This window comes from Puntigrus tetrazona, chromosome 14 (genome assembly GCF_018831695.1).
Source record: "Puntigrus tetrazona isolate hp1 chromosome 14, ASM1883169v1, whole genome shotgun sequence".
Classification (NCBI taxonomy): Eukaryota; Metazoa; Chordata; class Actinopteri; order Cypriniformes; family Cyprinidae; genus Puntigrus; species Puntigrus tetrazona.
In genome coordinates, this window is record NC_056712.1 from 20,347,919 (window position 1) to 20,375,078 (window position 27,160).

General features: G+C 39.6%; 1 protein-coding gene across 4 annotated transcripts in view; it reads right to left on the reverse strand.

The window, feature by feature from the left end:
• enox2 (ecto-NOX disulfide-thiol exchanger 2) overlaps positions 1-27,160 on the reverse strand; it is a 385,733-nt gene that overhangs the window by 292,491 nt on the left and 66,082 nt on the right. For 3 of the 4 annotated variants that reach the window (XR_006252544.1, XM_043257500.1, XM_043257501.1), the window contains one exon: positions 6,081-6,224. The exons of the other annotated variant lie outside the window; for it this stretch is intronic. Coding sequence is in view for 2 of the 3 variants with exons in the window: in XM_043257500.1 (XP_043113435.1) it covers positions 6,081-6,224 (144 nt within the window). In the remaining variant the exon portion in view is untranslated. The remainder of the gene's footprint in view (positions 1-6,080; positions 6,225-27,160) is intronic. 4 annotated transcript variants of the gene reach the window in all.

Sequence of the window (27,160 nt, forward strand, 5' to 3'; positions counted from 1 at the left end):
AGTGTTTTTAAACCGACCAAACTTTTTATTTGCTATTCCCCAAACACTAAACCTACCCCTTACAGAAAACCTGTTTGCATTCTTACACGTTCAGATAAACTTTATTTTACTATCCTTGTGGGGACATTTGGTCATTATTATGTAAACAATTATGTACACAGGCACACACACACACACACACACACGTTTTCCTAGCCATTTGAATCAACCCACACTAGACTAATTAAAAATTGATAATTAGAATCAGATTGTTCTGTGAATAAAAGCTTGACTGGCTCACACTCTTTCACTTCAAAGGTGAAAGAAGTGTGTGTGTGTGTGTGTGTGTCAGAGAGAGAGCGAGCGAGCACCACACAACACCTGACAACAGCATGACAACAGTGTCTAGCACCAGCAACACATCTAAACCTCTGCATCTGACAGTCGTTCACAGTAGGGATGCACCATATCCACTGAATGTTCGGCCAAAAATAGCAAAAAGACTGAAAAATTTGTAGCGAACAATGTCGCGATGCGATGTGATCAAATATAATTAAGCACTAATGCAACAAACATGATGACAGAGTTGAAGCCGTTAGAACCGTCCGAGAAAAGACGCTGAAATTATTACAAGCACCGACGGCGAGAGACCATTTAGTCCTTCATGGCGTGTCTTCACGAGAAAAGGGTGGTTGTTTGTTAATAACTTACTGTACTTAAATTGCTGGTTTAAAGTCAACGCTGCGTCAGTTGCTCAGTAACATATTTGTGTTTGTTTTTTTCCCCACAATGCATGTGACAAATGTAATACATGCATAATACAAAATTAGTAATGAGAATAATTCATAAATCCGCTGCTTTCAACAAAAACAGCACTGTGGACTTCCTGCGGGTTTCTGTCAAAATAAAAGCTCCATCTACAGTCATTAATGTTAGTATTGTAATATTACAACAGAATGTTGTTTTGTTAAAAATTACAAAGTAAGGAAAAAATAACGACGATGATAATTACCACAGCTTTAATAACACATTTATTAAAACATTCACACAGTGTTAAACTTGGGCTCTATAATATTTCCTAATGTTTTAAAAGAGCTCCCTTCTGCTCAGAAAGGCTGCATTTATTTGCAAGACTGATTCAAGAATAACGTCTGCTTGAATGTTAAAAACGTTAAAAGTATTTTTAAATGGTTTTGTATTAGTGTACAATGTTTAAAAATAATCATTTATTCCATCTAGTGTGCATTTCTTTTATTTAACATTTATTCATTCCACACAGCTTCGTGGAATACTGTATTCTGATTGGTCGGTCGCAACATTTCGAGGTTTGTTATTCCCAAATAACTGACTAACTAGTAAAAGTATTAACACGGGCTTATCTTGGTAACTGCCAGTCAGTGCCTCAGTCAGTGCCATTCACTCGCTGGGAACGTTTTTCATGTGTTTGGTTGCCTAATAAAATATTAAAAGTCAATTTAGTACTATTATTTTAATTCATTCATTAAGTCACAGCTGCTGTAAAGATGGTTTTGTAGAGTGAAATGGATTATATGATAACTAACAAACTGGTAAGACTTTGAAACCTTTTGGTCTTAAATCGATATCGTAATTATTTTCTGAAATTTTGCGCAGTACGCCCTAAAATGTACGTCTAGTTTGAACTTGACGCTTGCTAAAAGGGCTTCTTCACTGAAGCTTGGCTTCCAAATATTTCAACTCTGATCAAGGTTTTATGTATAATTATTTACTTTTGTGCCAAGATTATTGTCGTAATAAGAAGGTCCAGAAGGTTGTTATGGCAGAATAAAGTCCTTCAGTCTGTCGATAAGCCTGCTGGATCTACATTATCCCTTACATTTAGGAGGCATCCAAGTTATTTGACTTTTTGGTAATTGGTTCCTTTTGTGAGAATCAGTTTTTATTCTATTAAAGAAACTTGCCCAACACTGGTCACTACTATTGCACTATAATGCTGCTTCTGCCACATTATGACAACAGATGAACCCTTTAAAGTAGGTAGTCTGCAGCTCATTGGAAAAGAATGGAAAATGCCCTTCATTGTGTCTGCACCAATACACGCTGCTGCCTGCCAACTGCAATCAAAATTGTCATTGTTCAAAATTTTCATTGATTCATTTAATTTTTTTTGTATATCGTCATGAATATCATTATTGTAAATATTTTGGAAGTATCTCGATATAATTTTGAGGCTATATCGCCCACCTCTAGTTCTCAGCCACTGTATAAAGCAGCGGCTCACTGCTGCACAGAACTCCACTGAAATATGAAGGAAATGTCTTCCTGTGATTCATTAAGACAGAAAACCATTGTGGCACGCCATTAGCAATACAGAAAAGAGAATCAATTGCTACACGTTGCTGGCTTATTACCCACTGATATATATCACAGGTAAGCAGTTCAAATAGGTGTATAGCAGAACAGAGGTAGGGCTGGGTTATTATTTAGACGCAGCCCTCTCGGGTAATGTATGCATTCTTTTGCTGTGCAATTCAAGAGAAAAACTACAACCCCAAGGCTTTTAAAATTGCTATAGTAACTCATCAATTATGAAGTTAAAGCGCGCGTCATTCATGAAGCGAAAAAGCTTCAAGGCTAAAACAAAGACAAAGAAATTAAGAAAAGCAAAAGCGAGAAAGTCAGAAGCGGGTGCGTTTTGTAACACGGCAGCAAGTTCTGAAAGAATCAGAGAGCTCTTTTTCACAACTCATTCAGGTTGCATTCCTTCATTTCTCTATTTTTCGTTTAAATGGGCCACTCAACAGTTGGATTGGATTCTACTCGCTTACAAACCGGAACTTTTGAGTGAGTAGAACAGTCAGAACACTTTTCTGTTTTTAGCTGTAAAAAAAAAATGCCGTTTTAGAGCTGCAATCTGTACCATAATACGGAATAGTGTGATTAACAAACCAATTATATGCATTTAATTAATTTGGAGAATGTTAACCAATGTTACTTTAATAAATCAAATACAACTATTTTATCGTTTTTTATTTAACAGTATTATATTTTTGTTGATTTTTTTTATAATAAGCAAAATAAAACCGGGATCCTTACTTTATAATATGGTTTTTACCTATAAATTGCTAGAGTTAAATAAAAACTTCTAAGTAAACATTATTTTAAAAAAAACCATTAAGTAATGAAGTTATTTCATATTGCAATATATAAATGCCGCAAACTTGTCAGATGTGTTCCAGGACGTGTTGACGACACCAACACAACTGAAACCATTTAGTTCATTAAACATTTGAATTAGCTACATCGCACCAATTAAGCATCTCCCGATTAGAGCGACAGAGTTCAGGCCGCGCTGTAAACAACCTGCCAAGCGTCCTGTAGGAGCTCGGCGATTCTCACCCACTCGCTCTCCGCAGCGCCTCCGTTATCCAGCAACATCAACAGCAGCGGGGCGGGGGGGGCGGGAGGGTTGGACGTCTAATGGAGTGCCAGAGCTAATGAGATGAATCTATCCATTATAATGCTTTAACGAGAGTAAATCTGCATGGCTGGTAATTAGTCCACGCCCCTGCATTAGCTCCACTCCTCGGAGGAGCGGCTCTGTCTTGTGTTGCCAGAGGACATCAGAGCGGCTGAATGCATTATGCTCCAGATGCTGCGAATTTTCATCATTTAGATGTGTTTCCATCAGGGAGCGGATTGATCAGGCACGGTCACGGCGGATAAGAGCACGGAATAATGACAGGCCGGGAAGGAAAACTGCTGGCGTTGTTCAAAAAGAAACCCCATTAAGCAGCTCCCGGTTGCTAAGCAGACATGTACGGCGCAACTATTTAGAGCTGGAGCTCAGGCATGGTAAGATTGCAGACAACGGTCGTATGATTCAACTAGTATAATCAAAGGCTTAACAAATCAGGCAGGTGCTAATTGCACTGAGTAAGTGAGAAGCACACTGCACACTTTCAAGTTGAGCCAATATTACTGTTGTGTGTAGTACAAATCTCTTATTTTTGGTCGTTTGCTGCTTTTATTTAAAGGAGATTAGAATGAGTATTAAAACAATAAGATTAGAAAACGCTGCCAGCCTGACTCAGCTTGCTGGTAAGCCACAGCTCTGACATACGACATGACCTGCTTTTTTCAGGAAATTGTCTTCATGTGCACCAGTGCTGGAGAGCATGGTGCTATATGGCAGTGCCTGAAGAAGTTTCATATGCTGAAATCTAGTGTGACGGGCTTTAATTAGATTTTTTTTTTGGTTTTACTTAGAGGATAGTTTAAAGAGTACTAAGAGAGTAAAGGGCAAGGTTAGGGAATGTTGCTCAAACTGGCGCATTAACACCTCCGCTTTCTGTCAGGCCATGGCTCCGAAATACTATAAATGTCTTTATCTTAGTCTTAGTCTTTACATTTTCATTAAAAGGAGAACAATAAGCGGAGAAAAAAATAGGGAATGTTGCAAGTCAGATTCGAACTTGAATTGTCAGCACGAGCATCTCAGCTTTGTGTTAATCCATAGCACTGATATACTAGAAGTGTCCTGTTATAGTCTTTCCATTCTTAACATTTAAAGAGAATGTTGCAAGCCAAAATTGAACTCTTGAACTTCCCATTGAGCCATAGCATTGAGCAACAGAGCTCGTTACTAAGCCAAGACCACATCTTACCAGGACGTCAGACTCAAACCCACCTCTTACAAATGAGCAGCACCACACTGACAAACTCTTAAAAGCTCTTCTTCAACCTCAGCAGAACAATAAAACATTTTGTCCGAACCCTATTACCTCGCTGACTTCCATCTCGGCAGCCGGACTCCGGAGTGTCTACATATTCGGCGTATGGTGAATACATCTCATCTAAGCCTTTCTCAAATGACGTCCTTGCACTAAAGAAAAAAGTGTTCTGAAATGGGCAGATTAGATTAGCGCTAGAAAGCTTTGATCTAAAGCTCGCTGGCTAGCTTTGATCTGCACAAGCAGCTCTTCACCATGACCAGAACACAATATGAGCCCATTTCGCTTCCATTTGTATCAATTCTATGAGCGTACACGACGATGAGAGGCTCTGCTCACCGTCACTTGCTGCCATTTATACCTAATCAGAGTCACTTCAAGTCATGAATGGCGGCAGTGTTCCTGAGGGAGAAATGACCATCAAGGGCCTGGAGATCAGAGCGGCAGACTTCAAATGGAGACTATATTTACCTAAAACAGCATGTGTGGAAACACATTTACAATTATTAAGCGTACGGTAAGCAAACGCGCTTAAACCCGCATCAAAAAATAAAAACACAGCTGAGCCAACACTATCCAAGTGAATTGCGCTTCCAATGAACGGTCACATACTCTAAATAGATTCCACCAGCTATGGTCATGTGGCCATAAAGATAGATTTTAAAATGCTAAACAGGAAAAAGACTGCCTAATTAACATTAACAATTAATCAGATCCAATTAAGTCGCCTTGACAACCAGAAACATTAAGTAACCGTTCCGAGATCCATTTCTTTCAGCTAATCATAATTCAATTAATTAGTACGTCATTAACATTAGCATGAATATGAATAGGCTCTTGTTCATTTGAGCCGACCTGCATCAGAAAGGTTTGTAAAATTCCCTGGGCGTTACTTTTCAAGTGTAGTTTTGAAGGTTATCTGCGTCAGACAGAGCCTCCGTTCACGGCTGGCACATATCCAGACTGACTTTTACATTTTGAAAATCCAGATTGCAAGGTGTTAGTCATAATTGTGAGAAGATACAAGCAGAAATGCCTGAGCCACTGCTTAAGAAACAAACTTTGCTCGCTTATTTTTAGTTTTGCATTACAGGCATATTTTAATTAGATTTTTATTCTATTAACCTCGATGTTTGTATCAAATTATGAGATCAAAGCTACTAGAAAAAGTGGAAATAACCTGAGGTTTCTTTTCTGACGTTTTAATGAAGGCGATAATTTGAAGTGAACGTCTCTCAGAATGCAGGACCCCCAGGCCTTCACCTCCCACATTCAAAGGTCAGGAAAAGAACAGCGGCAGAAATAACGATGTGAGTGCAGTTAACGACTGTGGGGCCCGACGAGCGCGAGTGAGCGTGGTCTGAGGACAGAGGAAATCATTAAGCGTACCTGGAGGAAGGTTGGGTCTCTTCCTCTTTTTGCTGTTTTCTGTTCCGTTTTCCAGAGGACACTCAGAGACCAGAGGACCATTGGAGCTGTTGAATTGCAGGGGTTCGTTGTTCGTGGCAGGGTCAAAGGGCAGCGGATTCAGACCTGTAGAGGGGAAGAACAGATAAACTCGCTAAGGACGCACATGAATGTTGCACAAGAAATGTGTTGGGTAAATAAGTTGAGAGCGCTCATTTGTGTACCGACACTGACAGCTGCTAATGCGGACTCAACTTTTCAGATTCAGCCAACTATAACATTGCGTCCTAACTATATGCGACAAGACGAGCTACTTAAGTGTCCACACCGGATGTGACAGAATCGATCAAATATCACAGCCACTCAAAAGTGTGTGCGCCGGTGGGCACACTTCTGAGGTTAAGCTATCTGCTGTTGCTTTCAGAATGGCTACAAGCGTCACGCAAAATGATACTGAATCTCATATCAGACATATTTAAATTTAAATAAGGCAATAATGTCGATCGTGGAAATACAAAACATTTCTAAATTAGAAATGTTGCGTGTCATCGTCATGGCTAATTAGGACAAAAGCTCTGATTAACATGGACCTTTTATCGAGCGTTGCTGTGTTGCATGTAGTTAATATATAATGTATAAATCTTGGCTATGCACGGCCGATTTCACAGCAAAACACAACACTCTCAATTCACTGATGTGCTTCAACCCGCCAAAATAAAAACTGTGTGAAAAAAATATACAAATTATATACAACAAATAAACATGTATTTATTGTGTTGTTTATAAATGAGTTCTTACACGTTAATCATTTGCCTGTCATTGCATTAAAAGGAAGAATGTCTTACACATATTTAGGGCCTTGGCATTAAAATAGTAATAATTTAAAGTCAGTCCTTGCTTTAGGACATCTACTTGATATAAAACCTCATGCACATCTTACAGATCTTATAAAACAGCACTAATGCTCCCCGGGCCCCCCTCTCTCTTTTTATGTGCACCCCTGCCGTTGTAATGTGCACTATGCCTCAGCTGTGTATGGAACAGTCAGTGGGCAAGTGGGCCGAAGCGGTGACTAAACTAACCAAAGTGAGGGAGAGCTGATTAAAAGTTTCCTATGTTTCTGTCTGGCCTGCTAGAGAATGATTCATGAAGTGAGGACAGAAATGGCCCTTTAAGACTAATTTAATGGTGCAGCTTCATTTCAATGGCGGCATATTTCTGCTCTGAAAGCCACAAAGACAGGATTATCCACACACACACACGCGGTCTCATTCTTTATTAACCCCTCTGTGAATTCCATTACAGAAATTGACTGCAGGTTCTGATGCTAAATTAGGAAACGTTCTTGAGACAGCAATCAATACCTAAGGACTCCTCCATTTCCATTCTAGACGTGCACAAGGAGACCAGGAAGACAACAAAACCATCCGACCAAAGATGGATTTGATAATAAAAACCACAAGATTGCAAAGATTGCAAGATAAAAGCTTTATATATATAACCGTTATATGTCAGTTTTTGGCTATATTGAAATAGATCGCCACATCAGCTTCACTGGCCAGTACATGGCAGATATACTTTAAACATTCAACAACCATTCAAGAAGATTTTGCACATACTAATGTGTAAAATATTCTTTAAATGTACTTATGATAAAAAAAAAAAAAAGTTTTTCTGTGTCCAATAAGTCTAACTTTCTGTCCTGGTATACAGCAGTGTGTACTACGTTTGCTGTTTAGAATACAGAGCGATGTCTGAGATATGCATGCTGGTCTGTCTTCATGAAATATTCATCACGCCTCTAGGTTTACATTGTTTTGCTTGGCATTATTTGCCTGAAGGATACAGAAGTGTGGGGCTGGGGGGCTGTCACTGCATATCCCATATGATGAGAGAGATACAGAAAGAGAGAGAAGCAGCCTGACACGGAGTTCAGAGGGCACGACTCCAAACCCTGCGTCATAATCTGCCACATCTGCCCTCTGCAGTGCGCAACCCGTCCGACATCGCACCGCTCGTGTGCATGAGATGGCAAAGGCAAGACTGTAGAAATAACGGGATCTGAACGGAGGAGGAGAAGGCAACTGAGTGTAAAAAAGCAGATAAGTAAAGTAGGAGATGGAATTTGTGACAGTAGAGCAGCGCTGCAGAATGACAGCACGAGAAGAGACAGAAAAACAGGGTGGCTGAAGACTAATTTAAACAGTGCAAGCTCTTGCTGATGCTGCAGGAGCGAGAAGTCCTTGGCACGCAACGAGCTGTTAATGACATAAAATGTTCTGTAATGATGCAGTCGGTCCAGATCAGGCCTGTCAATGACATCGGCTGCTAGCGCCAGGCGGGATACTGCATATTTGTGAAAGATTTCTGATTATTTCATTCATACTTTTAGGAAGATAGATTCAGTTACACCGGCCAGATCAGATGAAAACATGTTATTCATTTTGCTTTTTAAAAGATTTCCTTAAAAAATGATCATTCATAAAGTCACCATGAAGGAGTCAAGACACAAATGGTTTGCTGAGAAGCATAGTATACAACTGCTCAAGCATTTGGGGTCAGTAAGACTAATTTGTTTCTGACCTGCTCCATCTTAAAGACCAGTGAACACAGCTGGCTCGAGGTCTACAAACATATCAGCACCGAGCTGATTACTATTTCATCGACTACACGTTCAAGCGAAACAGAAGGTAGTCGCTTGGTGGATGATCTATATTAGTTGCTAATAAATACAAATCATTAACAATTATCCACAGTATGCATAATGATAACAATCCTGTTTAACCAATCCTGCATCGAGAGGTTAGGGCAACCTACCTTACTAACATACAGACCCAAAAATACAAAAACGTAGAAATAACTGTATTATAGCATGAATAGCATTTAATTACGCATTTATGTATTTCTACATTTATTTCTAAATTAATCCATACATAGCTACCACTACAACACACACAAAACAAACCAACACTGTCAATAATACTCAAAATCTTCTTAAATGTGTACAGTAAGAGCAGACTTTTGAGTCTGCAAGCAAGTAAATCAAGACGTGTCGAGTGCTTCCCATCTAGGGGTCCCTGGGCCTTGCGTGACCCCTAACATCTCTCCAGGCGCAGAGAGCATATATATCTCTGATTGATGTTTCTTCCGCCAATGTTGGACAAATTTTGCTCATACGCGCCACCGCAGCTGATGGAAAAGGGGCACATAAACACTAACCGTGAGGACAAAGGCTATATATTAAGTAAAACGCGGGGAAAAGTCAATAAACGAAAGAACATCCAGTACTGCTGAGTAAGAATGACAAATAACTAAGCTAAATTCAATCTGAAGATCTGAATACCTGATCGCAAGCAGAATCCCCCCAAAAAATAGATTAGGATAGGCAGACAAAAAAGGAATTAGGTTGCTTTCTGGCTCTGACACTGCTCTCTTGCTGCAGATGGAAATGCTTCAATAGAGCCTCTGATGAGATTTAAATGAGTATTACTGTTCCTGCTCCTGATGGCCACAGAGGAGAAAGACGGATGCAGATCACATACTCAGCGCGGCGGCAGGAGAACTTGCACAACACTCTCTTATCTTTGAAAGAGAGAGAGAGAAAGAGAGAGATGAAGTGGAAGATGAGGAGCGATAGATGTGACGGAGGGGGGATCTCGAGTAATTCAGAGTAGGGGACTCGCAGTCAGCCGGCTGCCTCTGACACCAAATGAGACTCATGCATTTATGGATGCGTAGAGGCAACGGATTTGATGAATGTTTCTCTATCTGTAACCGAAGACAAGTGATTCGCTAATGTGTTTACAGAGGAATTTCAAATGTCTCACAGCATCCAGAGGCAGAACGGTGTGCTTCGCATCAGGTGTGGCGTGATGAAAGCGCTCATTCTTCGCTTCTCAATCACATTACCATCACAATGTACCACTGCGCTTTAGAGGAACAACGTGCTCCCACCTCGCCATCGGGCCCCCGGGTCTTGATTCGGGAGAGGACTGTTGTGTGCTTCTAAACAAGACAAGACAAACTGTTTGAGGGAGGAACATAATCGCCTCTGCGCTCTTCTACCCACAATGCAACAGGGAAATGTCACTGTGTAAAGAGGAGAAAGTTTCCTTCTTTATTCTGTTTACTGTCTTTCTTACAAGTTCACACAAAGCCTCGGAGCGCACCGGGGACCGAAACCTCTGACTTGGATACATTAAATAAAGCAATTCTCTGTGTTTTCCCTCATGAGGGTGTTGCGTAAGTTGCTGAGAACTGTGTCAGAAGTTGTCACGATACCTTCATAACGTCTTGTGGTGTGCTAGCAGCGAAACTATCACAATGCCAACTGTTATCGATGTTAGTTTTATTAATTGTTTAGATTTACACAGAAATCTATTATTAGTAATATCAGCATTTCCCATTGAATCACCTAGACTGTGGCTTAGTGCACTTCTTAAAATGCAAAAGGCTGCGATTTAACTACTAAAAGTGTTGCTACAGAGTGAAACGCAGCACATAATTCAGCCATTTTCAACCTCTGGAAGGCTCTTTTCACAGCACAAACTCCGGTAAAACTTAATATTGATAGTCCACTTCAGACAATTACTGACAGTAAGTAACTCTTCAACTACATGTAAACTAGCAGTCAATAGAGTATTAGTAGACTGTCTGCTTAATATGAGAAGCTTTACAGTTTTTTAGCGTATGTCAACTCATTCTACTAACCCCGAACCTACCCTAACAGTCTACTCTGAAAGTTAGTAGACATGTAGTTGCAAAATGAATACATTTATGCAAATTTAACAGTCTTGTGGACTTTTAAGGACTTTTGACGATCAAATGCAGCACAGACAGACCGTGTCTGTTCGTTCGCTCCTGTCCTGCAAACTCCCATCTGGTAGGTCTTTCGTTGCAGAGCAATTTTTCAGGTATGAAAAATGTTTCAATTATTCTTGTAAACCAGCCGCTTTTAAACTGAGAGCAGGCACCATATTTATACCAGCCTGTTTAATTAGACTCAGTTTAGAGATCAATTCATTCTGAGAGTCTCCAGGGATTCGAGCCAAATAGAGAGATGGAGAATGAGCAGAAACTGAGCAAATTTATTAAGAAAAATTCAGGCACTGGAATCGCTCTAAGAACGACCATGTGGGTCAACCTTGTCAAAGCCCTGAGGAATCTGCACTTTATCCCCAGGTCCTTCATTCGCTAATAGACGGATGAGTTGCTAAAGCGGTGTTTAACATCTGGTCAGAAACCCACCTCTCTTATGAAAGAAAAATCTGAATGAAGAATATCACTCCCATGATGTCAGTGAAAACAAATAACAGCAGGCTGGTGGCAGAAGGGGATTTGGAGGTTGAACGCACAAGAGACGGGTGAGAACGACTACAAGAGCTGTTAATAGAAATCAGATACGGATCTCGTGAGATGAAGTAAGATGAAAAACAAATTTCCAGGACACAACAAACAAGACGACAGACTAAACATCCTGGAAAATTATTCTGTCCCCTACAGGACATGTAAATTAAAATTAACAGCACACATGAAAGAAAAGTCCAGACCGAGTCCAGATGAGGAACATTTTCTCACCGCAAGAAAACAAACAAAGGCACATTGAGCCAATCTCATTTCCTTTGGGCACGTCACATGCCCAATCTCTCGTGCCAGCCCGTCTTTCTCTCAGTGCTTCATTGATCCCATCCACGCTGTGCTGAAGTTGACAGTCACCGCAGCTGTGAAGCATCTGAGTCACTTAACACCAGCCAATGGGCGACACTGCAGTATTCGCAGCTGGAATAAATGAGAATCAATAATAATAATGACAACACCAGCAGGGCTGACTGAGGTCTCATCCCTCCCGCTAAAGACTGTATTAGTAAAGCAGCGGAACGCGTCTTGTGGTGCACTCTAAGGCTTTGCAACACAACGGATGCCAGAAGTTCTGTTGTATCGCATGAATAAACACAAATCACACTCATACAGTCTTGGATTTAGCACCTCCTGGTGTGTCGAGCTATGGTTTGAGCACAACACATGCCATTGATGCTGCCAAATTAGTTGGATCAATGCAGCAGCACAGATAATAAGATCTCTGGTGTTCAGAGATGAAACTGATTCATGATGACAGTCGGTATGGTGTGGTCTGCGCATGCTGCTCTGTAGAAGCTGCATACTCTCAAGCTCAGCGCATCAAAGGCGAAGTCGGCAGGGTGGGTGTCTCTGTTGGGATGCTGCCTGAGGGAGGCCTACAGGAACTGGACCCCACAGAGAGGGCCTCAGAAAACCTGTATTATGGAATCGTGCCACCCAAGCCTTTAAAGTGGCGAGGAGGTAAACCAAAAGCTTGAGGTCTGAGTATGGCTAAAGATCTCAGGATATGAATGATGAATGCACGATGAAGTTTAGTCTCTGCCTGAGGTTTCTGGGAAGCACACACTCGCTTGCTTTCTGTACATCGCATACAAAAATGGTTGGGATCTGTTAACAGAATGCAATAGTAGTGATTCATCGTTTCGCAACCTTTTTAGCAATTAGAATGAAACGCTATGTGCATGTATACACACACACAACTACTGTACACGTAATATTATGTGGTGATAGGGCTAGGCAATGCGGCCAAAAAAATGATCATACTAATTTTCACGATTATCACAATAATTGTTTTCATATCAGTCGATATAGGCAATTATCACAATAAATGTCAAATCTATTTATTCATTCACTCATTCTTTTTTTAGTTTAAAGACAGATTTTTGCTCCAAAGTGAAAGTTGTAGAAACCCAACCACTAACTTTCTTAACAGAAATATGTATTTCTTAAGTTTCTGCATGTTCTAATGAGTGACACGGTTTCAAATCAAGATAATAAAGACAATCAAGACAATCAATTTTTTGTCTCTTAGGAATGCACATTTTAATTTTTTTGGGTAGCCTATATGTGTAAAAAACAGTACTGTTAGTATAACAATACACACATTCAGTATAAATATAAATGTATTAAGAGCATAATAAAATCAAAGATAAAATAATGAATTAAAGCTCAAAAGGATCAAAATTTATTCCTACACAGTTCCATTGACATTTTCTGCACAATAAAGTCTTCTACACAACAAATCAAATCATCTTAGTAAAGCATAATATTTCTGTCTAATAAGGTGATTCTTGGCTAGTATAAGCCAAAATCTGCGCTTGTAACCAGAAGCTCACAGGTTTAAATGGTAGGAATTGAGCTATGAACTTTGAGCAGGTACCCAATCAAAGTTTATGTCAGAGTGCACTACACACCCCTTTAAATAAGAACAACAAATTAGCAAATTAGGAAGTAAGTGGTCTTCATGAACTCTCTCTCATTAAACTAAGTGAAAGGTTGGGAAGCTCATTTAGCTAACATCCCAAAACCTGCTGGCAATTTATTCAACTGAAAATGAACAACCGCCTCCTCTAAAAACAACACCTCCTTTGTGGAACGACTAATTCAGGCTTTCAGTTCCTAAAGCTTCAAGGAGACATTAAACGTCAGTTACAGTGAGCGAGAAGTCTAGCGCTACAAAAGGCCAGAAGCCTTTTCGAGAGTCTGGCAGCTGAAGTCGCCGCTGCTCCACAGCCAAGTGCTGAAGCATGGAGGAGAAACACATGTAGCTCCTTACTGGAAACAGAGCTGTTAAAGATCCTGAAATGTTTTACGCGGCTGCACCTGCTTTCAATGTTCTAAGTGGTGTTCCTTCACAGCCATCATCCTTTTTACAATACAGATGTTATTAATACCAGCTGCGGCACTGCCTCATAAATGATTTATTCAAAAGCAGAAATGCTTCCATCAAGTCCATTTAAACAGCAGAGGCCAGGGAATGGAAGAGCCTCTTCATGTTGGTCTGCAGGGCACAAGCTGAGCCATTAATCTTCTGAAAGCTTATAAAAACAACTTAACTGAGAGATCAGACCCTGTCTATCTGTCTCAGAGAAAGAGAGGGGGGCAAATGTATGTCACAGAGCATTAACGTCACTGACCTGACAAATTTATCTAGACTTTTGCTGCTTTTTCCTCTGTCTCTCTGACATGGGAAAACATCCCACTTAAGCACCCGAATTCTGCACCGATGGGATTCAACGTCAAAACGTAATAAATGCTACACAACAGATTTCCATCTCGATATATCTTCCAGTGGATTACAAGTAACACGACTTAATATTGTAAGGCATAACTTTTATATTTCCACATAACTGTTTGCTTTTCAAAACTAAAGCCATAGAGATAAAAAAAAAAAAAAACAACAACAAAAACAAACTTTGTAGGCTCTCCAACAACCAATCTGAGCCTTGGGCGCAAGTACTTGAACAGATGCCCCGGGGAAGAAGGCACTAAGTTGCAGTCCATGCAGAGGTCACATTGTGCTGCTTAGCCAACAATGCACTAATATAATTGTACAAGGGTTACATTCTTGAGGCACTCAAGCGGTCAGATTCACACCGGGCAGCATCGTGCTGGCCAGCAGATGTTGTGAAATAAATAATAGCGAGTAGGGAGGGCTGTAATTTCTCAAGGTCGACTGGCAGCCCGTCCTTGCCTCCCTATTGTTGCACTGAATGTGGGCAGCTCCAAAATTAGCTTTAAGCGAGCACTATTCCACTTATGCCTCTGAGAGTGGCGATGATAACTCGTCACGAGGTCTACAAGCAACACTCAGGAAGGTGCGGCGCTGGAATGCAGATCAGAGATGGCTATTCCTAGCCAAACATCTAACGCATTAGCAAATATACACGCTGACCGTGTGAGATTGACTGCAATGCTGGAAAGATGAATAAACAAGGTGCCTGACTGACCCAGCTTACAGAAATGCGCGAGGAATTATTCTGTGTCTATTAGAGCTGGATCGATACCAGAAGTTTGGCTCGGTACGCTATCGGGGCTCTGATAGCGCAGTATCCTGTCTGAATCGATATCTTGGGTTACAAATGAAAGGACAAACAGAGGAAAAGGACAAAAAAGGCTCTAGCCTTTGCACCTCGCTCGAAACAATCAAACGGAGCACACCCTTTTAAACCAAACACATAAATAAAGCAGAACAAACAACAAAACTGAATGTGAAACTCAAACTAAATAAAAAAAAGTCACATAAGCTAATTCCATTAGAATTAAATATTGTTTATATGAAGTGTTCATTTGCAAAAAACCTTTTTAACCATGTTTTTTGGTCATGCATTCCACTTAATCTCAATCAAACTGCAGTTAATAACTTAAACAATAAAAACTCTGTTATTGCAAATAAACTCTATACTGTTTTATATAGGCTACTTCATATAAAGTAAAAGGTCTTGGGGGCCTTTTTTTAACACTCCCCTGCGCTTCTTTTCATTCGTTTTTGCTAGATGGACATGCACACGTCTTCTTTTGCAGCATCTCATTCATGATACTGCATTTAAAAAACACAACGTTCTAGTTGAAAGTTTAAGTTTCAATTCCATTTGAATGCTTTTAAATGCAAAAGTGTGTCCTGCGTGAACGGCCCTTGCGTTCTCAAAGCGTCTCTGAGTCAGCAAGAGAGTTCAGACTTATTTAGAACTTAAATGGTCATGGAAACTGCTGATACGGTGGCAATTTTCTGCTACGACAATATTTCTTTAGTACAGTATATATACAGAAACCTAAAAAAACCCAGCTTAAATCCAAACGCATCGCACACATTTTTTTCAAGTGAAAGGTACGATTAGAGAGCAACAGCTTCTTCAGCAGTGGGTTGAAATTCATCAGCTTTCTGCATTTCTGTCCTCGCCACTGACCTCCGAGGGTGAAAACAGTTCCCTCATAGAAGTGTGAATCACAGTCGAGATGTGAATTCATCAATTAAAGGTGGTGGAGGCATGCGTGGTGTGTAAACATCCATGTAAACGTGCTTTTAGCAGAGCGTGTCCAGCACAGCAGTGCCTTTATCGGGTGTTTGGTGAGCGGCGAAGCTCAAAGGCCGCTCTCATCAATGCTGTGCAGTGTGTGTTTTCTACACCTGCCCCGGTTGCACACATGAAAGACTGCTCCGGGGGGCGGCGGGATGGCTTTAAAAACTTGCATGAACACGCAAATAAACACAAACATGAGCTAGCAGCACAGATGGATCTCTATGTGTGGACGCACAGAGGAGCCCATAGAGTCTGCAAACACTGACGTCTGACTGTTAATCCGCTCCAGTTAATTACGTTTCCAAAAGTTTCGCCACTCGTTACGGGTCGAGCACAACAACAGCCCAACGCACTGTGGCTTTTTGTTGGCTTGGCATACGGTCCACAAAAAACAGTTTAGACATTAGACCCCAACTGCTGAATAACCATCTGTGCTCGGCTGAACTTCAGACAAACATATAAACACCAGCAGATGAGAAGCTGGAGACTCGCTGATGCACCTTGTAATCGTCAGACGCAGTGAAATGCTCACTGAACACATGACATTCACTAGCAATGACAACATATTTAATGTATTGATATTTAATACTGTACATAATTAGACAGGCAAACCTGACAAAAAGTATCGGTTAACTCCTACATAATAAAAGACGACTATGTAACTAAATACATAACAGAAAATAAACGTTCAAAAAAAATTATTTACAGCATTATTCAAATGTTTGGGGTTTTTATTATAATTTCTTTTTTAAATGTAAAATTTATTTGTTAATGATTATTTTATATTATTATTTATTTTTACATTTTTCAGACAAAAAAAAAGAGTCTCATATGATCTGCATTTAAAATGCATTATTATTGAAACGTGTCTAAAATATTTTAAAATATACTTTATTGCTGCGATCAAAGATTAATTTCTTCATATTTTTGTTAAATATAACCTTGATGAAAAAAATATAAGTGTTCACGGGAATATTTTTGCAGCACTATGATATGAAATCTCAGATAAAAACGATTTGATTGTAGGCATTACATTTGACGGTGTGATAAAACGAGTGCCCTTACAGCACGGCGTTCTAATCACTCTTACAGTGTGCTGAACCTGCACCGGTTGCTATGTGAGCTGTTGTTTTACTCAATGGCAGTCTAATAGCTGCGCTTGAGCGTCTCAGCTGGAAGACTTGTCATCTTTAGATTTCAAAACCCAGCGGGTGTCTGCAGGGGGCCCGAAGCGAAACCATCACCATCAGACTCGCAGCACACAGACTGGACCGTAGTATTAGCAATTTCCCTTCCTCAACACACACTCATGCTCGGGAGAACAGGATGTTCACCAGGGGAAAGAAAAACAGACAGAGACAGAGAGAGATGGCTTGCATCATGTACAAATACACACGTACACTACTGGCCAAAGGACTGGAAGTCTCCTACGCTCACCAACGTTACATTGATTTGAAAAACATGCTAAATTAAATTAAAATACCTTCTCTGTTAGACTAAATTTAGATACAGTGATACTGTTAACAGAGAATAACAGTTTATTTTAAAATATAATAAATATGAGAAAAACCATCAGAAGCACTGAGCGACTGATAGCATCTGTGTTATGAAGTCAGTTTTAATGTTTTTATTGAATTTATTTCTAAGACATGAGGTATATTTTAATGTGCACAAAATTCAATTCAGAGAAAAAAAATTTACCCAAAAAAAAGAAAAAAGAAAAAAGTGAATAATAAAGATGTGCTAAAGATGTAATAAAAACAACAAAGCTTTTCACAAAAATATTGAATACAAAATATTATTTTGAATATTGACGATAAGAATTATTAAAAAATAAAAACCTATATCATCCATGCAACTGAGCTGATTTTTAAAAGGACCATGTGACACTGAAGACTGGAATAACAATGCTGAAAATTCAGCTTTGATCACGTCAATAAATTACATTTGAAAATAAATCACAATTTAGAACAATAGTTAACACTATGCGTTACCGTATTTATTATTTTAAAAAGTTTCATTTCACAGTATGCTTGCTTTGTGTTGTATTTCTTGGTAAGGTTTGACTGGTAGTAGGTAGTTGGGTCACTGGATGTGTGAACGCACACACAGCTTCACCCCTGAGGCTGTGCCCAGAGCTTACATGTACCTGACAAGTCCACCTGCCTCCACAGAGTCCATGCAGAGACACAATTCAATTAAACACCTCCATTTCAAACCGCACACAACTTACTTTCCTAAATCAGCCCCTAATGAAGGTCAATGTTATGCAGATCGGCTACAGCGGGGTCCAGTAAAAGTTAATGTATTCCCACCAGAAAATCTGACATTTGCTTACTAAAAAAAAAAAAAAATGGTGTCCAGTTCCCTCCGGCCCTTTTCAGCTGGATAATACTCACACTGCACTGCTGTGCTAATCTGCAGGCTATGCCAGACTAGTCTCTGTAAATTACTGGTCAGAGAGACACTGCAAAGGCGGCAGGCGAGCCACATCTGAGGAGGCATGTATATCATATGAAGGGGTGTTCACACGGTCCGCTTAATGGGGCACAGAGGTAGCAGGAATAACAATTATATACATATTAGTTACATTCAAATCTGTTTTAAAGATCTGCTTCAGCCAAAAATAAAGGTTTTCTGTTAATTTTCTCACTATTGGCCCATCCAAGATGTACATTAGGGGACTTCTTCCAGTAGAAGAGTAAAAATATATTTCTCGTTGGGTAAAAAAAAAAAGACCCAGCAGCTTAGTTAAAGAAATACTACTCAGAACATGAACCTAATCTGAACCCAGCATTTTTAGAGAGTAGCTATAGACATGCATTTCACGAATAGGTAAGAATCACAGCATGATCACATCATCGATGAAATATCAATGCGTTTGGATTATTTTACAATGCAATTTTGTCACAGATCCACCCAAAATAAGGTCAAGCGATACTTAGTGACATGAGGTCCACAAGCTTTCCAATTCCGTCTCTGTGGTTTTACTCACATTACTGAACAATTTAACAGTTTCCTTGAAGAAAAACAGCAGATGACAGTGATTTGCAATGTTACTATTCATTCCAACCTATGTCGGGATAATATCCAATCGATTTGTGCCACTCCATGAGCTCATTTTACTGAAAATCACACTGTTCACGGAAATCTTCAGTTCATTCCTAAGGGACAGCCATGATACTAGCAGATCATAGTTGGCAAATTTTACCGCCGCTTTTTTATGTTCTACTGTGTGTTTGCATGTAGTTTGGATAGAAGTTGGCGAGTTATGCTACTATTATGGATGGTGTCTGAAGCTTTATATTGCTGGCTCTTTCTGTGTTTGTTGTCTCCGTATGATGAATCGCTTAACTTGGAAGTGTAAAACCTTTTAACATCCATGAAGGTAAGGGGCCTGTGGAGAGGTGAGGAGAGCAGTCTCTTCGTCTGGAGCTCCTGATGATGCACGGGGAGTTAAGGTGAGCTCGTGGCAGTGCGTCGAGAGGCCAGGGAAGGTCAGGATTACACTGAAAGTCAACGCCGAGCCGGTATGGGCGGCAAACAAACAGACTAGTATCTGCAAAGGTCCAGGTAATGTGGAAAATCCTGAACGTGCCGTTCTCCTCCCATCGCCACTAACCACTTCCTCTGCTTCCTGTACTGAAGGGGATTCAGAGACAGAGAGGCGCTGCGATTAAACTTCACCTGACCTGCATACTGATGAGCGCCGAAGCCTGCGAACAGCACAGCCAAATAATCACACCGAAAACAAAAGTACGAAGGCCTGTGCTTGTATTCGAGTCTAGAAGTTAAAAGGACCAATAATTCACAATGCCCTGGTGCGTTTCATGAAAACTCACTTCATTTGCCCACATCACGCTGTGCAACCAACTGCTTCCTGTGGGCAGGGTTAAATGACAACATACCCCTTGCAACAATAATACAATCAACTTATTATATCAGTGGCCAAGGAAAAATAAATCCTCACCCCTTCTGTAGCTTGCCTCCAGCCTCCGGGGAAGCAGTGAAGGTTAATTTATTCAAATATCCCCACTACTCATTTCTATTTCATGAAATGCAACTAATGAATCTTTGGTTTGCGCCTAATCAGCTTTACACTGTCACAGCTCCCAGGATCCTTCCAGGAAGACCGCGGCCAGCGCCACATGTCAGAGTCGCAGCCGAGCTGAGCCAGAGGACTGCCTATGATCATTTCCAGCAGCAATACAACAGAACAGACAGACAGACAAGGAGTTAGAGAGAAGCGACAAATCAACTGCATAGAGAACGTAAAAAAGAGAGAGAAACGAAGACTTCTCGGTGAGATTACACTCCCGATTCATCTGACAAGTTACTTATGAAACGCTGGGAAGAGATTGTACTTTTTGGCTTCTTGCTCACACAAGGAAATAGAAAGTGAAAGTAAAATAGAAAGACATTCTGATAAAATGTTCTAATCTAGGAGGAAGCTATGCAGCATTTCCTGAAGAGCACACAATATATAAAGCAATCAAAGAGATCTATCTATATATATATATATATATATATATATATATAAAAAAAAATCTAATAGGTAAGAAAAAGTTGACACCTCACGTAAAATATGCTGTAGGCTTTGTTTCTGTATATGAAAAACCAAGAAATGCCAACTTCTGCTTAATACTAAAACAGCGAATATGCACATATTAGAGTAACATCACAAATCTTAGATTTTTACTTGTAATCACTAAATGGAAAAATGATGATGAAAAAAAAAATTAAATGATGGTAATGAAGATGAAGATGGAGCAAAAGATGAAAAAACTAAGAAAACTAGAAAAAAGGACCAAGATGAAAAGAAAAATACAACGGTGACGATGATCAAGCAGAACGGGATAAAAGAGAAGAACACAAGAAGAATGCAAAAGCAGAAAAGGACGACAGTGAAGAGGATAATGAAGAAAAGAGGATGATGAAAAATGAAAGAGGAAGAAGATATAAAACAAGACCAGGCAAGGAAAGCAATGAATAAAGAAAAAAATCTGTTTTCTAAAGAGGTATGCATCATCTGTTTTTTAATGTGATTTGATATCATAAGCTCTGTTCTGTTTATAGAACAGATTTAAGATGCAATCAAGATTTAAGAAAAACTATTGTACAACTCATTCTCTTTGCCACAGTTAATACCTGTGTGAAATGTTTATCGCTGATTCTAATTTGAAGCAATCTTCACCCTATCCATCACGAGTGAGGCGATGTGCCACAAATCCCAAGCGCTGGCTTCATATACGGATGATTCTAATCTGAGAGTCAGCGCTGAGCTTATCCCTCCAACACACTGCAGAGAGGAACCACGCTGTCTTCTGGGTGATCACAATCCTCCACAGCAAAGAGAAATTACACCTTCCATAAACTGATATGACAAGCATGAAAGTTTAATTTCTACAACAATGATACAGCTGATAAGATACAGGCCCACGCTGAGCACTTCTGATCGTGATACGGCCTGCATACGGCCAAAGGGGTACAGAAGCCTCAGAAAAACATCACGAAGGATTACAAACTGCACGTGCTTTTCTTATATGCTTTTTATTGCTGTGAGAAAGTGATCAGTTACTTTCACATTTCAAAAAATAAAACAGTTCTGTTATTGATGGCATTGAGAAGAGCTGGGTATTGCAATACGGCGCAAACTTTAGAGGTGGCACGACAAAAATCAGACAGTAGTCGATGTGTTAGAAGCAGGATATATCGGCCAAACGACATTGTGTCACGTTCTCTGGACTCTTTGTTTATGTTTTTGTCTCGTGCCATGTGCTCCCTGTGCCCTGCCTTCCCTCCGTGTTAATTGTATTATTGTCTGCAGCTGTGTCGTATTAATTTAGTCAATCACCCCGTGTATTTAAGTGCTGTGTTTTGAGTTCTGTTTGTCCGAGCGTCAAGGTCTATACCCGATGTCTATACCTGAGTTTGTCCTGCCTGCCTGTTCTATCTGCCTACCGTTTGTATCTTTATTTTACCATTTTGAGATTAAACCCATTTAAGTTCATTCTAAACCTTGTGTCTTCAGTCCCGCGAAAGCGCAACCGTGACACATTGGCTATCGCCACCCTGATTTCCAAAATATCGGCATCTACCTTCAAAAAGCTTATATCGGTCGATCGAGCAATATACAGCAATGTTTAGTTACTAATTTATTCTGCGTTTATGAACAAATCATTCAAGTAAATGATTCAATTAACCATTTATAAACACTTTGTTTCTGAATAAATCGGCCACTTTAAATGAATGGAATAAAAGATTCAATGACTCACTCATTACAATTCGCAGTATATATGCATTCATGCCACCTATGAGCTGCATTTAGCAGTCCATGTAAAAACATTCCAATTATTTCCACAATCGTTCAAATTAACAAATCAATTAATTGTTTCATCGTTAACCCTAATACTGCAAAATGCACCTCTTGCATCTATAGCTGTAGTTTCGTGCAGGATCATTATACTTTGTGCTGTTTGAGATCCCACAGAACAGACCGCTGAACGCACCTCTTTTAAGGGTTTCGTGGTACATGTCGTTTTTAAAAAATACTATAGCAATGTTTGCAACTGACATGATTTAAAATCTAAGAATCTCAAACGCAAGTACAGGGCTGTGAAGCGCGGTCAGTGATCGCTTCCAAAACCACCGGCGCTTCTACGGCAAAACACACAAGAGAAATAATTAATTAGCAGGCACATGCTTTTGGGTTCATGAAAATTTGAGCGCATGCATTTTAACCAAGCCATACATAGCTTGTGTTCTGTTTTGCTGGATGGTCACAAATTTAAGGATATTTATTGTTTCTTTTCTCAAATCTTCTCTTGCTGTATCATACGCAATATATTTTCGTTTTATATTCTCCATGAATTAATAATTTGTTCCTATCGCCTATTGCATTTAAATTAAATCTTGGTTTTTCTTGGTAAAAGTTAATGAAACATTGTCAGTAGCCACAAATGAATATGTTGTAGTAACAAATCAACAAGTTGAATGCATCTGAATACATCTGTCCTGCTCGTGTCAGCAAACCTGTCAAAGGGAATGCCAGATTATCTAGGGAAAATATTAAAAAAAATGACTTAGTCCTACATTTCAATACAAAAGAACTTTGTGTTGTATCTGTTTTAATGTAGGTTTAAAGTTTGGATCATATTAGAAGGGTACATAGTTTGTACATTAGTAAATTATTTTTGTGAAAGATTTGAATTGCAATCACTTCAGCTGAATGCAATTCAAAATAAAACTGCTTAATCGATCATCGATAGCTTTAATAGATTATATCTCTTATTGACATTTAATCAATCTGCTGGCATCCCTAAAACAAAAATACAAAAACCATCAGATGCAGCGTCTGTGCAGTGCAAAGATGGGTTTTCTTTATTTAACTGAATTTATTAATTATTAAAAAAATGAGAAATTGATTTAAATATTTCGCACTGAAATCCATTTCACTTCAAAACCTTTAGTGGTTTGTAGTCAAATGGAGCAAGAGAGCTCGAGTCTGAGATGGTGGTGTTCTAGTGAAGAGAAGGATGGGAAATATCAAAGGGAGCAGTGATTCCCAAAGCCAGCACTCTGATATCCAGGAAATAAATAAAGACGAAAGCTAAAGTAGGACACTAAACCTCAAGACCACATCTCTAGCTCCACCAGGACCAGACTGAAAGATGAAGGGATAGAGAGGTCACACTTCAAAAAGCCCACATGAAGGGTGTGGCTACACCGCAGTAACGTGATCATTTGCTCCTGACATATAATAGCAATTTTCTGAATGCCTCTTGTGGTCACCTCGCAACCTTTCAGCAAATTTACACACCTACAAAATGACAAACACAACAGCGGAATATAGATGAACTCGCTGAATTCATTGGCCCTGAGAAAACTCTGCGGCACCTCCGTGAATGGAAATGTTTGAATATTTTGGAATAACATCGCTGAAGGTGAAGCCTGGCACATCTGCCAATTACCAGCGGTGCAGGAAACGAACAAAAGCCCAAAACAAACAGCGCATTCAGTGTTTTGCTTCCAGTGTTCCCTAAAGACCTATGGATCATGTTTTCGTTCACTGAGCTGGGGTTTCAGCAAACGAACTCTGACTCTGCGGTAAATGATGGAGGGCAAATTGAATCATCACACTAATATGACCCTAGGAACTAAACTAACAGAAACTTCCACAAGCCAGCAGATGGAAAACAGAGCATCTAAAAGATGTTGAGTCATAGTGATTACACAGAGAGCTACTTCGGTCTATTCAGACTACTTTACTGGCTTTCCAACCGTCACAATTCAACAACATTTCACCAAGAATGCAGATGACTTAAAAATAAATAAATAAATAAAATTACAAAGAATGACGCAATACATGACGCTCAAAAAGGTCGAATCCCTCAGAGAACTGTCAGAACAAGGATCCATTTTAAGGTCTTTCCGTTTGAGTGGTCCAGATCCGAAAGCCTGCTCCGTAATTGGAGGGCTGCTATTTCTTGTAGAGCACATTTATTCCCTCAGACTCTCACAGAGAAAGGCACCTCTAATGAAGAGCGACAGTAACATTGGGCCGTATGATTACCGTCAAATGATGTTCCGATCTCCGTTTCTGGCGTTTCACTTCTTTTTGCTGCACAAACAATCCTGGGTATGGATAAAATAAATACATCAGGCAGTGAACGTACCAAGACCAATCTCTGCCCAGAGGTCCCACTTGAAAGCCTCTCTTGAGAACCTAGCAGACAAGCCTTTCAGACAGAGGAAACAATAAGGTCACACAGGCCATTAAGGCCATAAAGGATGGGGGCAATTAGTCTGACTATGGATTACAATTTAGCAGTTCTCTGAAATGAATCCAAGACAACAATCCATAAGATCACACTAATAACATATAATGGTAAACCAGACCCCTTCAGACATCACAATTGCATTAGTGAGAAACAAACTCGGTTAAAGTATCATCGCAGCACTGATGAAAGCGAATGCTTTGTGCTCGTCACGTACGTCCTCCTTTGTAAGCACGGTAAACAAACTGATCAACTGATGAAAACGATTGAAAAATATCTCGCAAAAAATTAATAAATAAATAAACCGCTACGGTGCGAAGACATTTTCATAAATCCTCATTACCATGGAGGATGAGACTACCTGAACACATGCTGAAGCTGTAATTCACTTCACCAGCATTATTCAGTGAGAAACCATCAAGGTGTAAATCAGAGGTGTCGACGTACTAACAAGACAACCATTTGCAGAAAACATACCTTGCCCAAAGTCAAATGAAAGAAACAAATCTAAATTTAAAATACCTCGCAAAACATTTGCAAACATTCAGAAGCGTTGTAAGGGCGAGAACTTTACAACATTTCTCCAAATCCTCTTATCATAGTGTGCTGTAACAGCTGGGCTGAGGTTTGCAGATTTCTCTTCAGTAGGCAATGCTAGAAAGGTTAATCCTTGTTAAATTACAACAAATCCACCCACACAGTCGATGCTCCCACAAGAACAGACTGAAGAACACAATCACAACTTCCATCACCCCAGAGTCAACACACCATATGCACTCAACAAGGTCTGCCACAGACGCACTCTGCTCGATCAGATGCACTTTTGTTATTGACTATCTGTGCAATTTTACATAATTTTACATAATTCTGTATCAGACACAGACATTACCTTGTCAGAACAGAGGAGGAATGAATTAAAATGAGGCTTATAAAATAGATTTTTTCAACTCTGCAGTCAAAGCGATTTTAAAATAGGCAAAATATCCACAAGTTGGCGATTCGATATTAAAGCATTAACTTGTTCTTAACACCAACATTCTCCCAGTCTCTGGGATAGATAAGCTTTTAGTTTTCCTTTTGAAATAAGTTTCTTATGTTTACTCTTGATAGTAAAACAGTAATATTGAAAAATGTCATTCGATTTTAAAATGACCGTTTTTAATTATAAACCGAATTTTCAACATCGGTGTCACGTGATCCTTCAGAAATCATTCCAATATGTTATAAAATTATTGAAAACAACTGTGCTACTTCTGTAAAATGTATTTGTATTATATTTTTTGTTGGATAAAATCTTCAGAGTCTGTAAACAACATTTTTTTATGAATATAAATGTTTTGCAACAACAGTGACTTTTTATGTAATCTGCAAGAAAAAAAAAAACCATAAAAATAAAAAATAGTAGTCTTTTAAAAGGTAGTCTCACTGATTTATTTTTGTTTTTTGTTTTTGCACATGATGCTAATAAAAAAGTATCAGTAGACAATAACCAAGGGAAATAAACACCCACATGCATTAGTAAATAAATGTAAATGAATATGTGACGTGACTCATGGAGTATTACACCGAGTACTCATAGCATATTGTATTGTAACACAAGGCCGCCATCCACCTTTGTGACAGATGCCCTACGAGGAAATAAATACTGCATTAAAAAAAAATAGTGCATGAGGGGCGGCCTGGCTTGTTTTTAATTGATTTCCCCAGCGCTGGTTCTGAGTCTTCAGGAACCAATCCACCGGAATGCACAGTGCCAGATACACAAACAAATCAGCTTTCTATTTAGGGAACAGAGAGACAAGTTTATCCTCAGCCTATGTCATGGAATATTATTTAACTCCGACTATAAACCACATCTATTTCTGGACTCCGCCATTAGAGTTAATTACAAAACCAGAAATGAAAATGCCTGCCAATCTGCCTGGTAAAGGTCTTTTAGATGGACGACCGAATCTGTGGTATAGCATACATTATAGAAAACTCACAGCATTATTATGCACATCAAGGTTAATCACCACAGGTGGTTAAAAGCATTAAGAATTAACTAAATGATAGAAAGTTTTCATTTGACCATCGGCTTTACAATAGAAGCCTATTACTTTCTGATTGTGGACTACTGAAGAAGAACAACCATGTTTTGTCACACAAGCCTTGAAAGTCGGGCAGGAAGTTCAGCTATGTTTCATATGTTTCCAGCTGGGTCCAATTAGAGTGAGCTTCTCTTTTAGTTTAAGAGCCAAAAGTGCAATGGCCCGATTCAGACAAGATTACTCAATTTGAAGGTAAAGCCAATGGACAAAAGTCTGCTCTGGGGCCTGGAGCCCGTTGTGACAAAAGAAGGAAACGGTAGCAGTTGGCATCAAGTTGTTGTTTCCTGCTCCTCGGTAGCGACAATAAGGCAAAGCTA